The 27,987-nt window shown below is 40.2% G+C and overlaps 1 protein-coding gene across 1 annotated transcript; it reads right to left on the bottom strand.

The window, feature by feature from the left end:
* Window positions 1-175: 175 nt before the first annotated feature.
* Window positions 176-27,595, bottom strand: LOC308101348 (uncharacterized protein; the record flags this gene model as incomplete). Its single annotated transcript, XM_080450772.1, has 11 exons — window positions 176-2,186; window positions 3,091-3,176; window positions 5,910-6,185; window positions 6,296-6,348; window positions 6,724-6,864; window positions 7,371-7,512; window positions 7,686-7,863; window positions 8,130-8,241; window positions 9,408-9,545; window positions 11,237-11,421; window positions 27,461-27,595. 11 exons carry the CDS (start codon window positions 27,593-27,595, stop codon window positions 2,112-2,114), a joined length of 1,521 nt encoding a protein of 506 aa, XP_080306898.1. The 3' UTR covers window positions 176-2,111.
* Between the last annotated feature and the right edge of the window lie 392 nt (window positions 27,596-27,987).

The raw sequence follows: 27,987 nt of genomic DNA, 5'->3' as shown, positions 1-27,987 counted from the left end.
AAAACTCATATACAAAATAAACAAGTGAAATGGAAGTGATGATATTTGTGGGGTTCTCCCTAATTCTCTCTCTCTCTCATAATATAAATAATGTATATGAATATGAATAGTGAAACAGAACATTTTGTTAAAATCTTTATTTTATTTGCTTAAAGATTACAATTTTCACCCACGTTTGGCCACCATGTCCCATTAATACAAAAGTGGATAGTAAGATGCAGGTATTGTATTAAACATATAAAATCTGAGCTGTTTTTGGCATGGCACCAAAGGAGCCTGCTGTCTCTAAAAGGTGTTCTTACGAAAGCAACCAATCACATTAAACTCCACAGCCCTCAGTTAACACTGCTACGCTAATGACAGCTCAGCAACATTAAGCACACAAAGCTCTTAGCATCTTAGCTCATCATTGGTGATGTGTAGGCCTAGTGCCATGCCATTGTTCCGACAGCCTGTTATTCCGGAACCCCAATAGTCAGCAAAAAAAAATCCCATCGGACCAAAATCCCATTAGACAAATTTCCAGTGTATAATAATGTGTATATCACAGCTGACGCTACACCAATCAGAGCTGAGCTGACCTCATACTAGCCTACTAAGTTCACATTAGCACAATAGCAACTAACTTGCTAAACAGTATACTGCACAGAGACGCCACAGTGTTATCAGACCCTTTCTTGTTTTCTGTTGTTTGATTTTGTGTATGGCATTGGGGATATTGTGCAATTAGAATTATTCACAGAGACCATATGGCCTCTGTCACTGTCAGGGTTGTGTGCCTCGCTAGTTTGTCTTTTAGTGTGTGGTATACAATGTGGAATATTTTAAAATCTGGTAAGGGGCTCCCTGGCACAAAACATTTTCAGAAAAGGGTTATCCATGACATGAAGATATTTGAGAACCACTGGTTTAAATAATAATACAAAAATGTGGAAGCCACACTTCCTCTTCCACCTGGGCCTCACCAGAGCATTTTGTTCTCTGTTTTGCTTTAGTAAATCTTTAGTTGGTGGCAGTTTTCCCTGCCAGATCTTTTGTTGAAGACTGTATTTGCTGTTCTATTCAATTCATTCTTCTATTTTTTTATAAACATTTTTGCATTGTATCCCTCACTGTTTCCCTTTTATTTGTTGTGGTCTGGGAGCTGGGCCATAACAAATCTGGAAAAGTCTTGCATTGCCAGATGGTCAGAGATAATAACAAACCTACACCCTCTGCTTTGAAAACCAATCCAATCCTGATACCATCCATATATGAAGAATCACCCAAAGGCATGTTATTGACTCTAGTTATTGATTTATTTTTAACTCTGAATTGTTTCCACCCAGTTTTAGCCCATTCATTGATTATTATTAATTTATATGCCACCAGACATATCAGCAGGCAGAGATCTCTGTCTGATCTACTAGTAACACCTGTAAAGGATATTACTATCCTACTATTCTGGTCAATATGGCTGCCCTTAAAGGTTTCATGACGTTCAGTTTTACCACACATTAAAAGTCTTTGTCATGGTCCTTCAAACGTGTATAGAAAGTTTTAACAAAAAATTCCACTCCATTGATCCATGGCAGGTGTTTTTCTCTCACATTTCTAAAGCCTTTTCAACTGCAATGAAAAAATAAATCTTTGCCTGCTGCGGGTGTCGCTGGTGAGGGATTTTGCCTGTCAATCATCGCCTCTGCTCCCCCCCCCCCAAAGGAAAGGATAGGGGAGGGGAGGGGCGAGGAGGAGAGTGGGCGGGATTAATCGGCTGTGACCTCACTGCCGAAGGGCCAAGCTCAGATTACTTTTCAGCCTAATTATTCAGAAAACCCAAGACCACAGAAAATCCACTGAATGTTCAAAGTTCCGATTTTTTTTGGGTGTAATTTTGGGTGTAAAACCCCCCAAAAAAACATAAAAAATAAAAAAAGTGAAAATGAATGTCATAGAGCCTTTAAAAAGGTGTATTGAAATAGTCTTATGAATGTGTGTGTGTGTGTGTGTGTGTGTGTGTGTGTGTGTGTGTGTGTGTGTGTGTGTACTTTGTATTTCTCTCCAAGCTCAATTGATGTATAAAATTAAAGGCAACACTAGAGGTCCACCAGAAGGGGATGCTGTAGCTGTAGTTATTTCTGTTGAACGTTTATCAGCTTTAGTATGATGTCTGTTGGCAGCCCACGTTGGACCAGTTCCTCTTTAAGCTGGAAGTGAAAGAACACAATGTTATGACGTTTTTTTGCATAGTTTGAAGTAAGTCATGCTGGATAAACAGTTTTACATATGTTTGAAATGATTGCATGTCTGTGTGTTTGTTTGTACATTGCTTGATTGCTTGATTTGCTTGGCTAATAAAATATGCTATCCCTTAACCACTTAAACCCCATTTGGGTAACCGGAGTCCCTCAGGGCTCTATACTAGTTCTGTTTTCTGTTATTGTGGGGAAAGCTTTTGCTGAAAATAGCCAATTGATATTGATAGTTGATATTGACTATTTTTTGCTAAAGCTTTCCCCACAATACAGATTCTGGGGTTTAGACCATCAACACAGGAGCCCCTCAGGGATGCGTGTTGAGCCCTCTCCTGTACTACTACCTGTACACAGTATGTCCCCCCCTCTCTGAGTCCTCACTGATGCTGATGTATTGACATGGTTACTTTGGTACGATGCATCCTAAATCACTCTTTATTAGATTCATGAGCATGTTTAGAGACTCATGTGCAGTTTCAGCCGTTTATATTTTTGATACTAGATGTGTAGTTGTGATGAAGACATGTCAGTAACTTCCAAAAGGAGTCTTGGGGTCGGTCAGTTCGAGCACTGTTCAACACACCAGAATCACAGAGCAACGTACCGCTTGTCAAAGTGTTCTCAGTAGGTCGTCCGACACAGCTACTGTATAACCCCCCCCCCCCACCCCTATAGTCACAGCGCCACCAGCTAGCAACATGAAGTTATAGTCCCTATACTTTTACAAACTACTCCTGTGGTAATGGCACATGGCCACGCATCCCACGATGTGTATAAAGGTGCAAGGGCCCGCTCACCTTGCAGCTTTTATTATTATCATTATCATTATCATTATCATTATCATTATCATTATTACCTTTGGTAGCACTTTTGTCCTGATGTCTTCTTTGGTCAAAGGAGTCTTGGAGGAGATTGTCACTCTTAGGCCAATGGTGCCAGCACCTACATGAAAAATATCCCAGCTTTAAAATACTGACACTAAACAGTGTGATGTTGAGTTTTTTTTTTTAAAGGTCAGAAGGAACTTCTTTGGACGACTGTCCGCTGTACAAGCTGCTCTGGTGCCACTCCTACCACATGTTAAAGCATGTCCATTCACATGGTCAGACACACACTAAAATCACTGCAAGAGGAGTGCACAACGCATGTCTCTGGTCTTGTCGGACCCCACATTTAATTCTGTGTTTGTTTTCTTCTCAAACACAGCCAGAAATAAGTCTGGCAGTGAATGACTTTTAAGGGCCATTCTCAGTGAGCACTATAACTATAACTATAACTATATCTATAACTATAACTATAACTATAACTATAACTATAACTATAACTATACAAATATTGTTTTAACACATCGGGTGCCGAACACGGTCTGAACCGTGTTTGGTGTCTTTTTGTTTTTTTTGTTTTTTTCCATACGGGAGGGGCTGGAGCAGCGCTGGGATCACCCGTGGTGATTCTGAGAAGGATAGGCCAGATGGATCATCGTGTCAAAAAACATGGCGCCCATCCGCTTCCGTTCTATTTCCTTCTCTAAAACCCCTATAACTCCGAAACTTTTTACGCTGGGGAAAACGACTCCTTTTGTATGCACGATCGCTCCGCCATTGTTACTCGCGTGAGAGATGTTATCGTTCCAGGCGTTAGCCAGGACCATCGGCCAAAATGGAGGCATGCTTTTTTTCACATGTAATGCACATCGTGGAGTCTACAGCTTAAACAGCGCTGCGCAGCTCAACGGTGAGATTTCGGCACCGAACGTAATCTGTTATTATAAAATGCTGGCACCCAATGTGTTAAGAATCGTTTTAACTCAAGTGGATGGTCTTCACACCAACTATACAAAAATACAATGGTGAACAATATAGTTATAGTTATCGTTATAGTTATAGTGCTCAGCGTGAATGGCGCTCTACTTAGATATCACAGCCAGTTACATACAGCATTGGTTCTCAAAGTTGGGGTCCGGGGACCCCAGTGGTACCAGGGGGTCCCCAGAACAATTTGTTTACATAGCGTCACAATCATTTTAAAGGTTCTATGACATTCATTTTCCCTTTTTTTATTTGTTATGTTTTTTGGGGGCGTTTATGATCTCAATTACACCCAAAAAAACTGAACCTTGAACATTCAGTGGATTTTCATGGTCTGGGGTTTTCTGAATAATTAGCCTGAAAAGTAATCTGAGATTGGCCCTTGTAGTGTGAAGTCATAGGCCATTAATCCCGCCCACTCTCCTCCTCGCCCCTCCCCTCCCCTATCCTTTCCTTTGGGGGGGGGGGGGGGAGCAGAGGTGATGATTGACAGGCAAAATCCCTCAACAGCGACACCCGCAGGCAAAGATTTCGTTTTTCATTGCAGTTGAAAAGGCTTTAGAAATGTGAGAGGGTGGCCATAGCTGAGTGGTTAGTGAGCCCGCCTAGGGAACCAGCTGGCCCTGGTTGCCCCAGGTTCGATTCCAGGCTTTCCCAGCATATGTGCCGATGATATGAAATTTGTCCCTGAGCAAGACTCTTAACCCCAATTGCTCACAGGTTCTCATTGGAAACAAGACCGCAAGGACTTTCATGAACGACCTGTTAAAAGGAATTATCCTATTTTAGGGCGGCCATAGCTGAGTGGTTAGTGAGCCCGCCTAGGGAACCAGCTGGCCCTGGTTGCCCCAGGTTCGATTCCAGGCTATCCCAGCATATGTGCCGATAATATGAAATTTGTCCCTGAGCAAGACTCTTAACCCCAATTGCTCACAGGTTCTCATTGGAAACAAGACCGCAAGGACTTTCATGAACGACATGTTAAAAGGAATTATCCTATTTTAGGGCGGCCATAGCTGAGTGGTTAGTGAGCCCGCCTAGGGAACCAGCTGGCCCTGGTTGCCCCAGGTTCGAATCCAGGCTATCCCAGCATATGTGCCGATGATATGAAATTTGTCCCTGAGCAAGACTCTTAACCCCAATTGCTCACAGGTTCTCATTGGAAACAAGACAGCAAGGACTTTCATGAACGACCTGTTAAAAGGAATTATCCTTATCCTTTAGAGAAAAACACCTGCAATGGATAACTGGTGTGGAATTTTCAGTTAAAACTTTTTATACACGTTTGAAGGACCATGACAAAGATGTTTAATGTGTTGTAAAACTGAATGTCATGAAACCTTTAAAACAGCAGATCTACAAGCTTATAGCGTGTCAGTCGGTGCTGCGCTGAGCTTGTAGATATTTTTTCCGAGCTAACGTTGTTAACTCAAATCTTTGTTTCTGGAGGTCCCTGGCACAACGTATTTTTTAGATGGGGGTCCGCAGCCAAATCATTTTGGGGGTCCTTGACATTAAAACGTTTGAGAACGACTGACCTACAGAATACAAGGTTCTACCAAAGTTCAACATCAGTTAAAACTGCCATTAGTTCTTCAGATATCCCTGGTTACACACAATGGACTCATTTAAAACTCATCAATGGATTCATTTAAAATGGTAGAGGTAACTTCCACATGAGACTGTAAGTTACATTTAAAATGGTAGAGGTAACTTCCACATGAGACTGTAAGTTACATTTAAAATGGTAGAGGTAACTTCCACATGAGACTGTAAGTTACATTTAAAATGGTAGTGGTAACTTCCACATGAGACTGTAAGTTACAACATATTAAAAAAAGAATAATCATAATTTCATCACACTTACGAGACCCAGGGGTGTAGCTAATTGAGACTGTTGCCTCGGGCAGTACGATTGTGACTGTAGGTGGTGTTGTAGTTTCAGCAGTAGGAGGTGGTGTGGTTGTAATAGTAGGTGGTGTTGTAGTTTCAGTAGTAGGAGGTGGTGTGGTTGTAATAGCAGGTGGTGTTGTAGTTTCAGCAGTAGGAGGTGGTGGTGTGGTTGTAATAGCAGGTGGTGTTGTAGTTTCAGCAGTAGGAGGTGGCATGGGTGCAGTAGCAGATGGTGTGGTGGTTGCAGGTGCTGCAGGTGGAGAACATAAAGTTGACATATTTAACTTGATCATGAAACCACATCATCACTGATGGAATGTGAAAAATGTTGCAGTAGGAAACAGGCGTAGTTTAACCCACCAGTTGAGACACTGACAATGACACAGCGAAGCTCCGACTGATATGTGGCCGCACTGAGAAAACAAACAAGTTTAATAAACAGGAGTTTTGTTTTATCTTAATGTTACTTATTGGATTATGTTTGAGGTTGCAGCAGTTGAGATAAAACAATATAAATGCAATGCTTTTGTATCGCAATCATAGATTAAAAAAATAATAAAATAAAGACGTTATTGACTTTCTGACACAGTAATATACTACTTTGATAAGATTCTCTAATACAGTACTCAAAAAGGTTATATGGACAGACAGACAGACAGACAGACAGACAGACAGACAGACAGACAGACAGACAGACAGACAGACAGACAGACAGACTGACTGACTGACTGACTGACTGACTGACTGACTGACTGACTGACAGACAGATCATTTAAAGGGATGCTGACCCGTTGGGCTGAGCAACAAAGCAGACTGGGTGATGTTCTCCATCCTCTGACTGTGATGGCGTCCATCTCAGGATGAACTGTCCCTGTGCTGATCCAGCCAGGATCATGTTGTGAGGTCCGCTGAACAACAGCTCAGAGACCCTACAAGACCACCAAAGAAGAGAACATGGTTCAAAAGTCTTAATTTACATCTCCAGACCTTCATACTAAATGACCTCATTTGGTGTGTCAGATGTGCATAAACCCTTTAGACATAGTACACCTAAGGACAACACGTTAGTACCCTGAATGGGCCCATTATCCATGTTCTACTTTTAAACCTAAAATGAAAATAAAGAAAAAATGAAAATCACACCAAATGAAAAGATATGACATATGATATACATTAAGAATGAATGAACTTCATGAACATTAAAAGACACCCCAGGGCAAAAACACACTCTTCAAATGTCTTCCTTTGGTCCATCCATTGGAAGGAATTCTGAGTTATGGCCAGTGGTGGGCAGTATCTAAGTACATTAATTGATTTCTAGAAAGGGATTCTTCCAAAATAGGAGATCTACACAAATTGCTACAGCAACCGATCCAGGGTTAGGATGACTAAATGAATTACCACGCCAAGCTATTCCTTGTTGTCTTTTACTCACGTGGAGTTTGTTGCCTCTGTGTTGATGGTGATTTCCAGTGTGTGACCAACAGGGCTGTAGAGCTGTGCTCTGTTAGCCGGGGTGGGAGGCAGGAACCTGGGTAGATACTGTCCCTCTGTACAGCTGGGTACTGCTCCATCCACTGAACACAAAGGAGAAATATAAACATTTTAAAGGCTTTACGTTTTATTATTGATTTAATTAGATTATCTATTTAATTTATTAGCACATTAACTGGTTGAGTTGCCAGGATCCCCTGATAAAATACACCTGCAAGGATCAATTTTTAGATGAACTAAGGGGTTTGCTGTGTACCTTTGACAACAAACTGTAGAGGTATACCGCTGAGCAAATCGCTGGTAGTGTAATTGTACTGAGATCCTCCTGTGTCTGTGACGGTGATATTCTGTTTGGGAAGGTCAGACATATAGAACTGGAAAACGTAGAGACCCTCATTACTGCTGTTGGTGGCAGCAAATGTCAAAGTGCAATTCTGAAAGAAGAGAGAAGGGACAGAGCAGGACAGGAAGAGTTAAAAAACAAACCAGGAGAAATAATGGGTCATATTTCTAAGAAGACGTAGCTATAGACAAACAGCACATACTAATCATAGCAGTAATCATGATTACAGTAGTACAAAATACATGCAATGTTAATTAAAATGTGTGTTAGCATTAATCAAATTAACATAAAATGTGTATTAGCATCAGTTTGATGTGATCTATGCTCTTATTTACAAAATAAAAGCCTTCAACTCACGTCTGACATGATGAAAACAGAAGGAAGAGTAGACCAAGGAAAGCATACAACTCGGTCTCCATCTGGGTCAAATGCTAACAGGGTGAAGTTTCTCACACAGTTAGAAGGAACTCTGAGAGACAAAGACAGACGGAAGGAAAAACAGAAAAAAAACAGAATGAGATTATAAACTTAGTTTATTTTCCACCTCTGTATTAGTATAAGTATGTAGTACTAGTAGTATTATAATAGTATTATAAATATAAAATTCCAGTTTAGTATACATGTTAAAGGAAATATTCACCCTAAAACAGAATTTGCATTGTGCTTTTCAAGTTATCTTGAATCTCTAGTACACATTGAGTTAGTGATTGACTTTGTGTTTGAGATATTATATCCAAATTAGTTTTATTTAAATGTAGGACTTACAGTACACCTCTGAACCATTAAATGTCCCCATGTCCCATAAAAACCATCATGTGTGATGTCATGTCCCATTAAAACCATCATGTGTGATGTGTTGTTGTGTAGCTTGTGAGCTTGTAGATCGGATATTTTCACAATGTTTGCTTCTTTCTCATGTCATATTTGACAATTTGACCAATTTGGTTTTAAAAAAGTCGTACAAATTGTAACTTTAGAAATGTGCAGATACCCTGTATACACTTAGACTGTATGTTGGTTTGTGTACTGTTGATTGAGAAATCAATGTTGCACATTAAAGGACGACTTCACCCATTTTCAACCTATCTTCATATAATTGGTCCTCACCATTGTTCATGATAAAATGGTAAAAAAAAAACGAATCTCAAAGGAGGGCTGTGGACACTTCAGAAACGCACCTACCAGTGACGTCATCGTTTGGCAGATGTTTTTTTTTCAAAAAGATTTATTGTTTTTTATTTAGATTTTTATTAACACGTCCATTATAGCATGCTAACTTTCCAGGAATAGAAAGCCTGCAGTGTCTATTAGCTTGGATTCCCCTTTGATGAAGTCACTGGTAGGCAGGTTTCAAGTGTCCACAGCCCTCCTCTGAGACACTGAGTGAATAGACACAAACGGTACCATGAAGATAGGTTGAAAATGGGTGAAGTGGTCCTTTAAGCTAATCATCTGGGGACCCCCAGTTTGGGAACCACTGTTCTGCCTGTCACTCTGCTGTTCAGCTTAATGAGAGATTAAAACTGAGATGTAAAATATAATAAAATTAACTAAATCAATAGTCATATTTAGGGTATAGTATTATCTTAATGTTAGTAATGAGCATAAGAACAGAAGAGAAGTGTATTATGTTACCGTAGTGAAGGTATGATGGTGGTCTGAGGAGACCTGTTGGCTTTCCCAGTGTCAGATCTGGTCATGAGGTTCACATACGTAAAAGCCCCCCAGTTCACAATGTTATTTGTGTTATGTATCCAGTTACCACCTCGTAACCTGTGGGAGATGAGATTATTATTATTTAAAAAAGTGACAGACACAACATAACACAGTTTATTTCTGTTACCATTTTTACACTGTGGCAGATGAAGCAATTGTGAAATAAAAATAGGGAAAAAAAGTAAATGTAAAACATGTAGGGGTGCAACAGTTAATTAAACTAATAAAATAAATCAATTAATAAACTATCTTTTGTCTATTGATTACAGACAAAAAGTGTTTTTTAATAGAAAAAATAGCCGATCTACAAGCTGACAACGTGTCGCATCACGACGCGTTATGAGCTTGTAGATCTACTAGTTTCACTCTTTTTTCACGACACACACACACACACACACACACACACACACACACACACACACACACACACACACACACACACACACACACACACACACACACAAACACACGCATACACGCATATGCACACACTCCTCATTGACTTACATTGTACAGTGAAACAGCTCTCAAAGTCACTCTTTTAGCACATAAATGAACACAACAAGAAAAAATATCACCAAACCCAGTACTGTTTGTTAAAAATAAAAAATGTTTTACATGTTTTACAATTGTTATTAGGAAGAAAACCTGGACTGGATCTGCGGATCCGGATTCGGATATTCAAATAGTAAAATCAACAGGAAGTTGACATTTTTATTTAAAAAACAAACAGAACTGGGTTCCATATTGTCTGAATCATCTTTGTTTGTGTTCGTCTATGTGCTAAAAGAGTTTATTTGAGAGCTGTTTCACCGCACAATGTAAGTCAATGAGAATCATGATTTGAATGATCAATGTCTAGTCAATGGAGCAATTATTTTTTTATTTTTTATACACCTTTGGAGTTACATTATGGCAAGGTAACTACATAACCCAAACTTCTACCAAAGTGGTCTTGCCCTTTAAGACGGTTAAATTAAAGTTAGGTGTGTGTGTGTGTGTGTGTGTGTGTGTGTGTGTGTGTGTGTGTGTGTGTGTGTGTGTGTGTGTGTGTGTGTGTGTGTGTGTGCGTGTGCGTGCGTGCGCGTGTGCACGTGCATAGGGTGTATTTTGATGTGCCTTTTTTGCAATAAATTCTGTATTAATGTTATCTAATCCCTTTGTCTGCTGAATTGCTTGTACTGTTGTTCCACAAACTGTTGGAGATATACTGTTTTTACACTTTCCATAGGCTACACAGTATTTCTTATTATTTCCTAATATATACATTATATATGAATTACGCAAAAAAAAAAAAAAAGAATAAACTAAGAGGGGAGTGCATTAAGCATTTAACAGATTAAAAACTACTAGTTTGTGGTTTGTCCCGATAAATCTAAAAAAGTTTCTATTTTCAAAATGTTTAAAATATGCACTTGTGGTTCTTCGTCTCAACTCTTCAATTATTAAAAAAAAATCAATAGAATACATGTTTAGAAAATCATCAGTTTCAGCCCTACATATATGACAGCTAAGCAGTCAATACATAAATGTCCTGCTATTTGTCACATGACACATCAATGGACAACCTGTTTGTTTCAGGGATTGAACCTGTGATCTTTCAAACTTGACCAGCTCCTCTTATTTAGCTGAGTCATGGCAGGCTGGAGATTTAAATACAGATTAAATGACCTACTGTGTAAAACATTAAAATGGTATTTAAAGTGTCATTGTTTTTGTTGTGTCATAGTGAATCCCTCTTCACTCACTGCAAATAGAAGTAATCGTTGCTGGGAACCAGTCGAGTCATGATTCCTTCTCGTTGACACCACTCTGTGGTGTTCTGCACCGTGTTCACCTCCAGTTGGGTCTCAATGCCACAGTCCCCATATTCACACTCCCATGTGTCTGAATCTGTGCATGATGTGAAGGCTGTCTTATAGCGCAAAACCACCTGTAATTATGAGATAATGATATACAAGTTATACATTACATGACTTTTATCCTGTCTCTGTTTACAATAGGTGGATACAGACACAGAGGTTTGTAAATGAAATTAACTATTTAACTAGAAAAAGTGCTCCTTGGAGCACAGGTCTCCGCCAGGTCAGGTAGGTTATTTTGGCCTCCTGGTGGCGCTATAATAGGCCAATGTGAAAAGGGTGCCATTTATTCCTAGGCCGTGCATGGCAATCGGACACTGCATGCATGATTTGATTCATTTTGTTCTAAAAATGTGTTTTGCCAAATTTGACTTGCTGGTGGTGCTATAACAGGCCAATGTTAAAAGGGTGGCATTTGTTCCTCAACGTAGTGCAAATGTGCATTCAAAGTTTCACCGCAATCGGACGCTGCGTTCATGATTTGCGGCATTTTGTTCAAAACGGGCCACTTCTGCAAACATGACATGTCAATGCTAGCCAATCAGGATGGAATATGAAAAATCAAACAGATCCGTCTTGATCACGTGACTATAGAGATCATTTGTACCGATTTGCGTGAAATTTGGATACATTTTGAAGGCTTAATATCAAAAAAAATAGTTTTACATAAGTCTGCCTCCTAGTGGCGTTTTACACCGATTGGTGCAGTTATAGGTAAAAACACGAATCGGCCTGTTACAGCGCCACCATGAGGTTGATTTGAACATTTTCAAATGGCATTTCTTCCTCGGCCTAATGGGAATGTGTGTGCAAAAGTACTCCTGCAAACTTTGAAAGACAATTTTGTAATGTGTAATGATGATGATGATGTTGATAATAAAAATATTAATGATGATAATAATAACAATAATAATAATTTTAATTATCGAGATTACATAACAATTAGATTCATTACAGAATATGGATTTAGTTTTGGGAATTGCTAATTACATTGATGTTAATCAATATAATTTGAAACAGACACCCTGTTCCAAGTTTATTATAGTTTTGCACTTTTTGTTTTTAAAGAGGGTTTGCTATTTAGAATAGTTGTTATTTTTAGAAAAGCAGTGGTGGAAAGTAACTAAGTACTTTTACTTTACTGGAGTATTTCCGGTTCGGGAGGGGTCCCTGACACGATTTTATTTTGGCTCAATAAAAGTAATTTTACACTAATGTGGTTCGCGCTTACGGCTCGCTTGTAAATGTTAGGGGTCCTTGACATGAAAATGCTCCTCAGAGTTGATACAGCTCTCGCTGGCCGGTCCGCGCTGGCTGGGGACAGACTGACGAAGGGGAGAAATAGAGAGAGAAACGCTTTGCTGGACTGTCACAGCTTGTTTCTAAACAAACTGTTCATTTTAGCCGATAAATACGTCACGTATAGTTGTTCAATATTAATTAATATTATACCTCAAACAAAGCCTCTTTGTTTTCAAGGGACACCCTTGGGAGACCCACAGCGCAAAAAGATAAAAGCTATTTTTATCATTTCAAAACATAAGTATAAACAAACTGCTTCACTTGAACAATGTTGGTGTAATATATGTTTTATATACACAGATTCCGCGGTGGTCGGATTGGCTCTCCACTCTCCTTTGTCCCCAGTGTGTGCGTGTGTGTGTGTGTGTGTGTGTGTGTGTGTGTGTGTGTGTGTGTGTGTGTGTGTGTGTGTGTGTGTGTGTCTGTGTGTGTGTGTGTGTGTGTGTGTGTGTGTGTGTGTGTGTGTGTGTGTGTGTGTGTGTGTGTGTGTGTGTGTGTTTTGTCCTAGCACAGGGGTTGGGGCTGGAGAAGTAGAGACGGCTCGCTCGTCCAGGGGCCTGTTCCTCAAAAGGTGAATTAGAGCTAAAGGCTGTACCACCTATCCTGGCTTAATTTAGCCAGGATTAGAGCTGAGTCGGTTCCTCAAAAGGTGAATTATCTTGAAGATTAGTTTAGCCAGTTCACCCTGGCTAAGTTTAGCCTTATCCGATTCCTCAAAAGAGAATTGAAGCAAGCCTAGCTTAGTTACCATGGAAATTTAGCTGTGAAGTTAGCCTGGTCAGGAGCAGGCTAACAGCCAAGCTTACTTAATCCAGTGTCTTTGTTCTTCAAGTTTTTCCCACCCACCACCCAAGACAGACAGAGGTTACTCCAATTATATAGTAGGATAGTTCATATTGTTGTTAGATGTTTGATAAAATATTACCAATTTTTTTTTTATATTATAAAAAATGTCTAACACATACATATATATACATATATATATATATATATATATATATATATATATATATATATATATATATATATATATATATATACATTATTAGTTACGGGTTTAAAGGAGCTTCTTTGTAAGTCAATAAGGAGCATATTTTAAATTATCAATTTCTAGTCAATGGAGAAATTATTTTTTATTTCTTGTCCACCTTTGGAGTTACATCATGATGGCAAGATAACTACACAACCCAAATTTCTACCAAAGTGGTCTTGCAAATGTGGGGTTATTGCGTGTCTCGTCCCGTCCCCCGCTCATCCCGTCGCGGTCAACCCCCCCGTCCGGCCCCCCCTCCCGTCCCGTCCCCGCTGTTGTTCCCGTTCCCCGCTGCCATGATTGGTCAAGTTCAAGGAATCTGCGCTCGAGTTCATGGTCTTTTATAGAAATACGTCGCCGGCGAATCGCCGCCCATTCAGCCTGGCTTCATTATCCTGGCTGGACACAGCCTGGCTTGACATAGCCTAGCTCGACAAAGTTGCTCCTTTTCAGCCTGGCTTGGCGTCTGAGGAACGGAATAAACGAGGCTTTTCGGACCCGACTTTGTCAAGCCTGGATTTGGCTTAAGGCCAGGCTTTTTTAATTCACCTTTTGAGGAACAGGCCCCCGGTCATTTGGCAGCTTATTTATAAACTTTAGTCTAAGCAGTGTGTAGGCAACAGTACAACCAGCAGCACTACTGGAAGTGGAACGGATGGTTAAATGAATGCCTGGATATCGCGGCGACCACTAAGGAGGTTTTCCCTTTCTAGTACGTTGTGTTTATGAATGGTCACTAGACAGAGATTAGGCTTCGTCCACACACTTTGTCCACACGTACACAGGTATTTTCATAAACGCAGATTTATCGTTTTCGTTTTTGTAAACCTCCGCGTCTACACGGCCCCGTTTACAAAAATCTCTCTGTCCACATGAAAACGCATTAAGACGGTAAAATCGCAGCTGTCATCGCGAGACTGTCTATTCACAGCGGTCAACAACTGTAGTCTCGCGATGACAGCCAAATATATCTTATTATTAAAGATTTATCTTTAAATGTCAATAAAAATATGTATTCTCTAAATATTAATATACTAATATTTCCTGAATGAATGAACTTGGTAAAGTGTCTCGTAGGGTCAGGATGACATGTTGCTATAGTCATTAATTACCCCAACCAACATCGAAGCACCTGTGTGCATTAATCCTTCATTAATCCTCCTTTTGTTAAATAAAATAAAAGTTTACATCTGTCTTGTAGGCCTAAACTTTCTCTCTAATCTCTGAAGTGTCTATGTTACTTCTGTGTATCAATTATGATTTGATTACCACTCAATAAAATGCTATGTTGAAATGTACATGTTGAAATGTAACTTTCGGATCAGCGTGCACGCGCACGTGTGTGTGTGTGTGTGTGTGTGTGTGTGTGTGTGTGTGTGTGTGTGTGTGTGCGGCCGTGCGCATGTATGTGGGGGGGGGTTGCGACCTTAGGTGTCAACGCACGTCGCCTGCCAGCTAGGTCGCCAGCTACGACGTGTGCCAGGCTCCCGACCGACGCACGGACCGCATCGGCCGTGTGCCCAACAAGAAAAAATTAATGTTATTAAAACACCTATATCTATATGGTATAATGAACGTCAATTAATGTATCCCTATCCCCTAGCTGCCAGATTCATATTTACGCACACGCCAAACGCACTGCCTAATAATCAGATACTATATACTATATTATATATGGGCTACTGTCAGCTGACATCATAGCTACACAGCATTATGGCTACGGACAGAGCAGTCAGCGGTCTTTAGATGATAGATGCGAGATAGATTTATAGATAGATAGATAGATAGATAGATAGATAGATAGATAGATAGATAGATAGATAGATAGATAGATATACATACATGTGTGTGTGTGTGTGTGTGTGTGTGTGTGTGTGTGTGTGTGTGTGTGTGTGTGTGTGTGTGTGTGTGTGTGGTCAGTGATGGAAGAAGTACTAAACATATTTACTTAGGTAAAAGTATCAATACCCTATTGTAGCAATACTCATGGGGATTAAAAATTTACTTGAGTAAAAGTACAAAAGTATTGGGATCAAAATATATAGTACCAAAAGTAGAAGTACTTGATATGCTGAGTGTAGCCTACCGTTTCACAAGTTATCATTATGTCTAAAATGTATAATAATCTTTTGAAAATAGCCGATCTTACAAGCTCACAACACCTCACATTGTGTGCTTGTAGATCTGCTATTTTCAAGTAACCAACGTTTAAATAGGGCAGAAGTGGTTGGGGATGTAATAATAATCTTAAATCTACAAAGTAACTAAAGTTTTCAGATAATTGTAGTGGAGTAAAAGTACAATATTTGCCTCTGAGATGTAGTGGAGTAGAAGTAAAAGTATAGAAAAATGGAAATACTCCAGTAATAATAATAATAAGGTCTATTATTGCAATAGTAAGGTCTATAATAATAATAATAATAATAATGATTATTATTACTATTATTATTCTTTTGGGCTGTGGGTGTGTTTAGATATGCCCAACAGCGCATTGGTTTATATTGTATTGGACCAGTGCGCAACGAATAATGATAATAATATTATAATAATAATCCTTGAATAGCATACATAGAATATGATGAATGCACATAGGCTATTATGTTGCATGATCCAAGTAAAAATGTCTCTAAAAACATGGCCTGAGTACATTTACTCAAGTACTGTACTTAAGTACAAGTTAAGTAAACTCGTCCTAACTATCTTGTGGCCTCAAATTAGTATTTTGTGGGCTCGAAATACAAATTCATCCGAGGCATGCATTAGTAATTTGAGGCTGTCAGTCACTCCAGCGCAAGGTGACCAGCTCCCCTTAAAGTTAATTAAACCATATAACATGACATGTTGTGGATATTCAGCCAAACTAGTGTGATTGAAAACGTAGGCCTGCATTCTTCATGTCCTCAACTCAAAGTAAACGGTGGATTATTTCTTCAAATAGACCGTTGGCGATCACAGAGGCAGCGAGGTTACGAGGTAACATGGGTGATTCACATCCAGTTGTTTTAGTTTATATTGGATGTGATTTCTCCATCGCAATGCTTTCCCATCAAACACAGTAGCCTATAGGTCTTGCCTACTGTATAGATGTTTTACAGACAAACCATAGATAGACTATCTACTTCAGAACGACGTCAGCATCACCGGCTGGCTCCTGCCCAATGCGCAGCTCTCCACCGGAGCACAAACTGTCCTGCAACTTTTACTACACTCACTATTAAATGGTGATTATTGAATTACAAGAAAAGGCACACATTAACAAAAATATGTTGTGGCTCTTTGGATGCAAAAAAATATTCTATTGTTTCTCAACGTCATTGCTGACAGCTCGCACCTGGCTGTAACTTTTGGTAAAGCCTTTTCTGTCAGAGCGCAAACCTTCCTACCTTATTGATTTTTTATTATAGTCTGTCCTACAGGGTTTGCCAGTGGGATTACCATATTCTGTGACGGTCACGGTATAAACTTTCTTTGTCAAGAATGATACCATCACATCGTACTGAATGGAATAGGTTTGTATTTTAATTTAACCCATTAATAGAGCAGTGTGCAATGTGCGCTCTGTGGAGACCTGACTGCTGCTGTTTTGCAAATAAAAAGCCCATGACACCATGCACTTTCATGAGGGATAGCCTGCCCTGGCCAAAATGTCACAATCTGAACGTTTATGGAGTGAGTGATTAATGAAAGCTTAAACATTAATGGATAATGGCTGGTGTTTGGTGGGACTCGTGGGAGTTACCCATCTCCAATCTCCTGCTGAAGTCCTGTGGTCAAAAACACACAACGTGAAGAAGAGCTCCTGCGCTTATGTTGGTTATATCCTTTTTTTTTTTTTTTTTTTTATCCCACGATTTTGTAACCCTATTTTTTACACCCAGTGCCAATTGTCTATGTAATCCTGGGGACTACCTTCCCTCTGCCAACCTAGGGAGGCCAGGGCCGAGCTCATGCCTCCTTCAATGCATGAGAGCCTACTGACCTTCTTGTCACCTGACAGGGGAGAGTTTCCCTGGTTGGACGTAGCGCGTGGAAGGAACACGTTATTCCAACCAGTTCCCTTCCCCTCCATCAGGCGCCCCGGCTGGCCAGGGGGAGGCAGTATAGTGACCAGGATTACTGCATGTTTTTGTGAGGGTATCTACCCGCAGGGCTTGAGTCTACAGAGGTGCAAGTGACTGGAGACAGTCTCCAGCCATGTCTCCAGTCGGTCTCCAGGCGTCGGGGGGGGCCCCCTTGTCTCCAGTCGCCCCCCTCATAGACCTCCATTCACTCTCCAGTCTCCAGAGGCCCCCACCTTCCTGAAAATCTCTCTCGTTTGCCTGTCCCCGCCCCCTTCACTGCTCTCTGAGTTTCTCTGGCAGCCATCTTTGTTTTCATTTAGATGGACAGGAACACTCTATGCTTTTTAATTCATTATAGACCCCCACAACCAAACAATGATGGTCCCTTGGTGCTGGTTGGGACCCAATAACATTTTGATTTTATGTTTTATATGTTTTTGATGACGTTAAGGCCTGGATTTGGACTTCTCTCTCCCAGCCTGCAGCAGCACAGTTGCCAGACTCTGTGAGAGAATCGAGCAACCTGGTCTATGAAAACAAAGCCCAAAAGAAGTGACTATATGGGCCACAGGAGCCCCCACGGATGGTCTCTTTGTGCTGGTTGGAACCCAATGACGTTTATATTTGATGTTTTATATGCTTTTGATGACATCCAGGCGTGGATTTTTACATCTATGTCACAGACTCCTGTCACAGCCAGCGTTGCCAGGTTCTGTGAGAGAAACGAGTGACTGGGTGTGAGCCCTTTTAAACCTACTGTATACATAGTCAATTTGAAAATAGCAGATCTACAAGCTCACAACGTGTCACATCGTGACGGATTGTGAGCTTGTAGATCTGCTATTTTCAAATAAATCTTGGGGGACATAATAAAGCAGACCTGGCTGCAAACATTGGTGAGAGCATGTCAGACAGCAGCAGCATCAGAAGACAGGTAAGGTGCCTTGTAAACAGATGTTTAATGGCTTTAATTGTGCTAATGGAACATAATCATTGATCATTATACCCCTTAGTCCCTAAGGAAGACCCGATTTTATATTGAATATGATTTTAAATGTGGGCTGAGAGCTGCTTAAAGCTAACAAACAGTCCATGCTAGACACATATCATTATTCATAGAACATCACTGATCAACATTGAAGCCTCGATTTTATATTTCATATTATTTAAAATATTTTTAGCTTTGTTTATTATATAGGAGTTTGAGGGAAAGAGCTCTAGCTCCGTTTTTGTACTGTTATTTAACATGACAGTTTAATGTTTTGTGGTCATGGGTCAAGGTGTGTTGGTCAAGACATGTTTACCTCCATCTGGGGTGTGTGGGTTTTGTAAACTGCTCAGTGTAACATGCATGATATTATACAACCCACATGCTAAATGAGGAGAAATCAAATTAGTGATTGACTGTTTCAGACAATGTAATGTATTGTAGATGTTGATTCTAATCACTGTATCTGATCTGTTTATTTATGTCAATTTTTTTTCTGGGGACCCCAGTACAGTTCATCAGTAGGCCTACAGTTATTTTAATAATATGATAGGGCAGTGGTTCTCAAAGAGAGGGTGTACAAATGGAACCAAATGGACCCATGAGGGTCCATATGGTTCCATTTATACACTCTTAAGAGTTAGGATTGTATAGTATAGATTGCGGTCCCAGAGGTAGAAAATGTTCAAATAGGGGTCTCTGTGATAGCGCATACTATGCGTTCATATTATTTGAGATATTTAATTATGTGTAGGCCTTTATGTATAGTCTACATGATTGTGGATGTTGTGTGTTCATTATGCTCCCAACTAGTGTAATAGAGTTGAGGCTTTGGACAGAGAGAGACTCAAAGCTGTTTATGTGAATAAAATGTTCATCCAATATGTGTGTGCTATTACAGTAGTTCTCAAACGTTTTCATGTGAAGGACCCCCAAATGAATATGCATTTGACTATAGGGTTTATTGATGATTTTGATGTTATATTAACACATTTTCCTGGAGACCCCCTGGAACCCCCTTAAAGTAAAAAAAAAGATGAGTGTTTTTTTCTTTTCATTTACTGCTTTCAATAGTTTTAGCAATTTTCGCGATATTTTTTACAGTGGGCGGGGGCATTCTGTCCGGTGGCTAAATATGCCTTTTTTACACAATAAAAAAGGTCCTGTGGTCTTGGATGGCCAGATGTGAGTTATTGGGGGCTAGAAGAGCTACTGTAAATAATAATAAAGAAAACACCGGGTTATTGTGTAAAAATATACATATTTAGCCACCGGATAGAATGCCCCCGCCAACTGTAAAAAAGATCGCGAAAATTGCTAAAACTACAGAAAGCAGTAAAAAAAAGTTTAACACTCATCTTTTATTTACTTTAATTACAAGCTAAAACATAAACCTTGGTTGTAAAAAAACAAAGTTGTCCTTTAAAGGACAGAAGTCGTTTTAGTCGTTCTAGGCAGGGAATGAGTTAAGAACCCCTGGGGGTCCCCTGACCACAGGTCTTTATAATATTTTCTGTATCACATGCAAGTAGGGACATGGTGGTGTCACAAAGCAAACAAGCACTGGTAGTTAGTACTTCTAGCTTATGTTGGTTTCAGGGTGCAAGTCCCTGCAGTGCTGTACCCTGCCGACTGTCTCACCTTTGTCCTGTATGTTTACATGAAATGTTATCACTCAATTAGTTGTCACGCTGTCCAGTTAACACATTTGGTTCCATTTGTACACTCTCAGAGTTAGGATTTTATAGTATAGATTGTGGTCCCAGAGATAAAAATCAAATGGGGGTCCGTGGTCTAATGCATATCAAACTGGGGGTCCTTGAAATTAAAAGGTTTGAGAACCACTGTGACAGGGGATACTGTGTGTTCATATTTGAGACAGTTATTTATGCAAATATTCCACATTCACTTTTCACTTCATTAATGTTTTTAAATAGCCGATCTACAAGCTTGTAGATTGGCTATTTTCAAATAGCTGATGTATATAGGGTATATAGTAGCTTGCTGATTTTGATGCTATAGATATTAACACATTTTTCTGGGGACCCCAGTACAGTTCATCAGTACAGTTATTTAACATGACAGTGTGGTGCTAAAGCTGCAGTCGAAATCCAGCTCTTAGAGAACATGTGATATCCCCTGGTGTGTGTTCATATTATTTTAGATATTAAATGATGTGCAGGCCTATTGGCTTTGGACTGACAGAGACAGGCAGAAAGCTGTTCAATACATGTTCATCCTGTGTGCTGTTGCAGTGGTTCTCAAACCTTTTCATGTCAAGGACTCAAAATGAATATATTTTTGGCCATTTTAAGATTTTTTGAAAATAGCCAATCTACAAGCTTGTAGATCGGCTATTTTCAACCAGGTGATGAAAGGTTTAAAGTGGCTAAAATGTGTAACATGGATTATAGGCCAAATGCTACAGCAGAGGAAATGGTGAGAAATCAAATGAGTGATTGACTGTTTTAGACAATATGCATTGCAGATATGTTGATTCTAACCAAATTACTGTATCTGAGATATTTATTTATGTCTAGGCTCCTATGCTCTTGTTTAGTGTACATGATAGGGCAGTGGTTCTCAAACAGAGGGTGTACAAATGGAACCAAATGGACCCTCACAGGTCCATTTGGTTCCATTTATACACTCTTAGAGTAAATGTATACAATTTAAAATTATTTTAAAGTATAGATTGCTGTCCCAGAGGTAGAAAATGCTCAAATAGGGGTCCTTGAAATGAAAAGGTTTGAGAACCACTGTGATAGGGGATAGTATGCGTTCATTATTGTCTCCGCCAGGCCGAAAGGCATGGCGAGAGAGTATGTTTTGCACCCTGTCTGACCAGCTAATCTCCAGGACTGTTGGCATGATCGCAGCGAAACTATGCACACACACTCCCTGGATGCCAATTCAGAACCTCTGCCCCAAATCTTTCACATGGGCCTGTTATAGCGCCACCAGGAGACCGCTTTTTGCAAAACCCATTTTTGACAGTACTCCTACAGATTCTGTCCAAACGTCACGTGAATCGGTACACAGTGGCCCTCATTTATCAACGGAGCTTATAAACCGGCTTATATTTTTCCATATATTCGGCCGTACACCAACGTCGAAGTCACATTTATCAACGAATCCTACACAGCCAATCCTAGCGTACATTGGGTCGGAGCCTTGATAAATGTCACGGCTGAAACCGAGCGCCATTTAAATAACACGCCCTTAAATATTCTCGAAACGCCCTGATTTTACGACATGGAGAACCAGAATACGACCAAATAAAGCATGGGAAGCCAAAAGAGTTTCGCCGCCTCGCCTCGCTGCCTGTCAAGTCACACACGCACATGCACACGCCTCTCTCTGTCTCACACACACATACACACACACGCCCAACTGTGTCTTTCATGCAATCCGTACTATCTTTGTCACGTAGGCTTGTAGCCTACATGAATTACATAATGATACCAATCACATCGCCATGAATGGGGTTTGTATATTAATTTATTTAACCCATACCGAGCAGTGCACAAGCAGTCATGTAGGATATTCCCCGTGAGACTCGGACGGGCGGCAGTGATCCCGTGCTGCCACGTTAATAAGAGATTCGATCGTCGGGTTGATATCCATAACCCAACCAGGGGCCTGTTCCTCAAAAGGTGAATTAAAAAAGCCTGGCCTTAAGCCAAATCCAGGCTTGACAAAGTCGGGTCCAAAAAGCCTCGTTTATTCCGTTCCTCAGACGCCAAGCCAGGCTGAAAAGGAGCAACTTTGTCGAGCTAGGCTATGTCAAGCCAGGCTGTGTCCAGCCAGGATAATGAAGCCAGGCTGAATGGGCGGCGATTCGCCGGCGACGTATTTCTATAAAAGACCATGAACTCGAGCGCAGATTCCTTGAACTTGACCAATCACGGAGTCCAAAACCAGAGCAGCGTTCTTCTCTGTGGCTGAATAGCAGCACTGCAGCAGCTCATGAAATAATACAAGGAAGTAAAATGTATTTAAACAAGAAAGGAAACGCGACCGCAATAAATAGATCCAGGGAGAAAGCATGGCAAAGTATTGCAAGCACACACAGTGTGTGTGTGTGTGTGTGTGTGTGTGTGTGTGTGTGTGTGTGTGTGTGTGTGTGTGTGTGTGTGTGTGTGTGTGTGTGTGTGTGTGTGTGTGTGTGTGTGTGTGTGTGTGTTTGAGACGGACGGGCAACGGGACGAACGGGACGGGACGGGGGGGGGGGGGGGTGGTGTACTGCGACGGGGGCCACAACGGGACAGGACGGGACGGGGGGGGGTTGACCGCGACAGGGGGCAGTTATTTATGGGACGAGACACGCAATAAATAACCCCACATTTGCAAGACCACTTTGGTAGAGGTTTGAGTTGTGTAGTTACCTTGCCATCATGATGTAACTCCAAAGGTGGACAAGAAATAAAAAATAATTTCTCCATTGACTAGAAATTGATAATTTAAAATATGCTCCTCATTGACTTACAAAGAGGCTCCTTTAAACCCATAACTAATAATTTATATATATATATATATATATATATATATATAAATAAATTATTAGTTACGGGTATATGTGTGTGTATGTATGTGTCAGACATTTTTTATAATATTACATTTTTGTTTTATATATTATCAAACATCTAACAACAATATGAACTATAGTGTTAACTATAACAGAGTGACAATTGCATATCACATGAGTCATTGTGAAACAATTATGATTATGATTCATGGTCACACACTATTTCAGTAATTAATTTGATTATATCTTATTGTATTTATTTCATTTTATTTGAATGCAGGGTCATTAAAATGAGTCCATATACAAACACATGTTTTGAATTAACTGTGGAAAAACTTGAAGAACAAGGCACTAGATTAAGTAAGCTTGGCTGTTAGCCTGCTCCTGACCAGGCTAACTTCACAGCTAAATTGCCATGGTAACTAAGCTAGGCTTGCTTCAATTCTCTTTTGAGGAATCGGATAAGGCTAAACTTAGCCAGGGTGAACTGGCTAAACTAATCTTCAAGATAATTCACCTTTTGAGGAACCGACTCAGCTCTAATCCTGGCTAAATTAAGCCAGGATAGGTGGAAAAGCCAGGCTTTAGCTCTAATTCACCTTTTGAGGAACAGGCCCCAGGTTGTGTAGCCTACATAACTCTCTATGACATAACTCCATGACATAGGACAAGCTACAGTAAGTTTGTAGACCTCACTGTCCATGAAAAGATGGTCGGGGCTCCCGAAAATGTTCTCGCAGCAGAAGCGCTCGTATATTTTGAAAATAGCAGATCTACAAGCTCACAACGCATCGGGATGGGACCTGTTGTGAGCTTGTAGATCTGCTATTTTCAAATAGCCAATGCAGCCAGTCAGATCTGCAAGCTTAACCGAATGACTGTTAAAGCATTTTGTTTAAATTACTTTATAAAATGTTATATTTTCACAGGGATTATTTGTTAGTGTAGATATACATTTAGGAGTGGATTATGTGTCCAGATGCCTGTCAGACAGTCAGACAATGCTTCTCCGCAGGTCTAGAATGGAATAAACGGGCGCAGCCAACGGCAACAACTGCTATCGACCAGACGTGAGATCTCAGCGTACGGTAGGATGAAGCCATCGTCAGGTTATATTGATACATGCCGAAAGTTGCGGTGATCTCGCCGTACGCCCATTATTTGGTCTGCGCCACGTTGATAAATGAGGGCCAGTATCTCTATAGTCATTAAACAAAACGGGTCTTTCAGATTGAACTTTTTCACTATCATCAGTGTTTCCTTAATTCATGTTTTTTTGTTTACACATGATTTTTTTCTATTGATATATTGCATTCATGTTCATGGGTATTTTCAGACATTTAACCACCTGTGAGGGGTTGTGAGCTTGTAGATCGGCTATTTTCAAATAGATGATGTATATAGGGTTTATAGTGGCTAGCTGATTTTTATACTATATCAAATCTGAGAATCACTGTGCTATTGTATAGTGTGATTACAGGTCAATCAGTAAACACTAAAGGAAAGCTGTGTTGGTAAAGCCAGGTTAATCATATCTTTTCATACATTTTCATGCAAGTAAGGGCATGGTGTGAACATGGCAAAAAAGCACTGGTAGTAGGTACTCCTGGTTTCTGCTGGGAACAGGGTTCGAGTCCCTGCAGCGCTGTGCTTACTGTTTCACCTTTGTCCTGTTGTATGTTTACATACAAAGTTAGCACTCAATTCATAGATTCATAATACCTGAATGCACTTTTAATTATAGTACATCAAGCAGATAGCCCTGTGATTACATCTTTATAGCACATGGTTGCATTACAGTGCAACCACAATGTGATTAAGTTCTTATTCACTATGCAAAGTTTTTGTACTCCTATGTTATGGTGTATTAGTCAGCACAGTGGATTAATATTTCTATCGATCTGGGATGTTAAGGTTGTGCAAAACTGTGGTCAATGAATTGCCTCTTCAGCTAGATTAAACGGCAGTCACTTATAACTGTTGAGACTCCTAGAACATTAAGACGTGTTGACATGGATAGCTTTGTGTCTAATAACATCTCTGTGTTAATGAATGGGGTATGAGCATTATGTCATACAGTGTAGATTGTAGATCGGACCATGTCGTACAGTACATGGTCTACAGACCATGTACTGTAGACCATGTCGGTCTACAGTACAACAAACTATTAAGATGTTTGTAATTACAACATGTACTGCTTGGTGTAATGTTTAAAGCAAAGTAGGCCTTGCACAAGCCCGGGATCGAACCCAGGACCTTTTGACCATGTCATGTGTAAATGACATGCAAATGGTCCAAACAGGGACACACCCTAATGCTAATCTGATCCCTCCCACATTGACTGGAGAAACCTCAGCCAATCGCTGGCCTCACAGAATGCACTACGGTACGGCTCATCCCCCTACCCTAGGGAACACGGGGAGAACATGCAAACTCCACACAGAAAGGCCCTTTCGCCAACCCCACCTAGGGTATGGGCACTGATGACGCGGAGGAGAGAACACGCCCCCAGCGCCCACAGCGTCCCCTGCGGGAATCGAACCCAGGACCTTCTAGCTGTGAGGCGACAGCGCTACCGACTGCGCCACCATGCCCCACTGTTGGTTATATCCTTACAATGTTGCATAGCCTATATCCTCAGAAGGACGTATAGCCTACTGGGACTGTAGGCTACCCAAGTTGAGAGACCGCTCTCTCCATGAAAATATTCCAGCTAAATCCTTTAGATCTGTATGACTGTTATGGCACTTTTTAAATGGGTGAATGATTAAGCATCTAACTTATAACATTGTAAATATGTTAGATTGTTTTTAAATCGCTTGATTTTAATTGCTTGTAGGCCTAATTATGTCACTTGGAAATATTTGATAAATGAGTGCCTGTGTCCCACAACCCAGTAGCCTATTAAATGGCGATTTTTTTATTATTATAAAAAATTAAGATTTGAATGCACATCACTTGTTGGGTGCTGGGTTAAAAAGGTCATTGTATGAAATGTACTGGAGCGACGAGTCTACACGTTTGATTTGATTGTTAATTATGATTGACAGAGTAACATTAATTTCGCAAAATGTTTCTTCGGTGCAAACTCAATTTTGTATATTCATAGGCCTACAGAATATAATTTGTTCCGTAGAACATAGCCCACTATTAATGCAAGACAAGTGTAGTATGTGCGGTCAACATGCAATGACAGTGAGGAAAGGAATATAAATAAATGATGTAGGCTATAGGCTAATTATTATATCATATTATATTATATTACAGTATTCTCAACTGCGCATGCTTATAATGTGAAAAACTCCGTTTACGCCGTCCACACGGCGACGCATAAACGCTGTTTTTAGAAATCTACACTGTGGCCGGAGTTTTCAAAAAGATGCGTTTACATGGACCAAAAACGCGTTTGCGTGTGGACGAACCCCCCAAATCGCATATAAAAAGCTACGTTTATGAAAATACCTGTGTACGTGTGGACGAAGGCTTAAAAGGTGTTCGTTCCTCCTGGAAGTCTCTTACAAACTAGGCTACTGCAGTTTTCCCTGACTTCACTGCTGACAGAATGAACTTGAAGCTTGAATGAGGAAACAATGCAGAACGCCAAACCGAGTTCCGGCTGTGACAACATCTCGGCTAACCCACCGAACAGACAAAATTAGGACGGCTACCGCACACCTGAACCTCTGAATGACATCATATTATAGTCTGGACCAAGCAGAGCCAAATTTATTTAGGCTTTAAAAGTGTAGCATGCATCAACCTTTAGTTTTAGTTTAGTTTTCATTTATTTTTGTATTTATTTTATTTTGTAAATTGTAATATGGGTTAATCAGGGGCGAGATTCAAAACGTTCAGAAAGATAGTGAAAATATTACATCTAATCTCCCGATGCATCTCGATGTTGTCGACGCGTTGTGAGAATGTAGATCGGTTATTTTCACTATTAGTGAAGCTTTGGCACAGGGCTTTAACAGGGCTTAAAACTGGCACAGCTAAATGACTTGAGTCTAAAACAGGACGTTTTTCATGATTTTAGTTAGTTTTAGTACATTTTTTCAACACAATACAGTTTCAGTTAGTTTGTTCTTAATAAAGCCTCGTTTTTATTTCAGTTACCTAAAATGTTTTTTTGTTTTTTATTCTAGTTTTCATTATTTCATTAGTTTAATTAACTATAATAATCTTGCCCTGTACCTACCGTCATAGATCCATTGGCGTACGTGTCCTTTGGCTCATAGGTTATGACAGTTCCATAAAAGTTGTTCTGTTGGGCTCCTCCATGCTGGGCTCCACAGAGCAACAGCAACACCACTGGTATTGAAAAGAGACTCATGTTTTACTGTGGGAATGTAAAATCTACCATCAGGTTTTATACATACACATGCACACACGCAGGCGCCACACACACACACACACACACACACACACACACACACACACACACACACACACACACACACACACACACACACACACACACACACACACACACACACACACACACACACATTTGGAATATTTGAATCTGACTGCAACAAGATACCTGAACCTGATATGAGGGAATGAAATGCTTCTCTGGAAAGGATAATGCAGGTAACGCCTCAGATTAGATTAGTGTACACAGGATCAAACCTTAACGTCTGTATTCATATTCTGTCTGTCTGTCTGTCTGTCTGTCTGTCTGTCTGTCTGTCTGTCTGTCTGTCTGTCAGTCAATCAAATTGT

Source organism: Gymnoscopelus braueri, assembly GCF_963280865.1.
Source record: "Gymnoscopelus braueri genome assembly, chromosome: 15".
NCBI classification, from domain to species: Eukaryota; Metazoa; Chordata; class Actinopteri; order Myctophiformes; family Myctophidae; genus Gymnoscopelus; species Gymnoscopelus braueri.
This window is presented reverse-complemented; position numbering and strand designations above follow the sequence as displayed.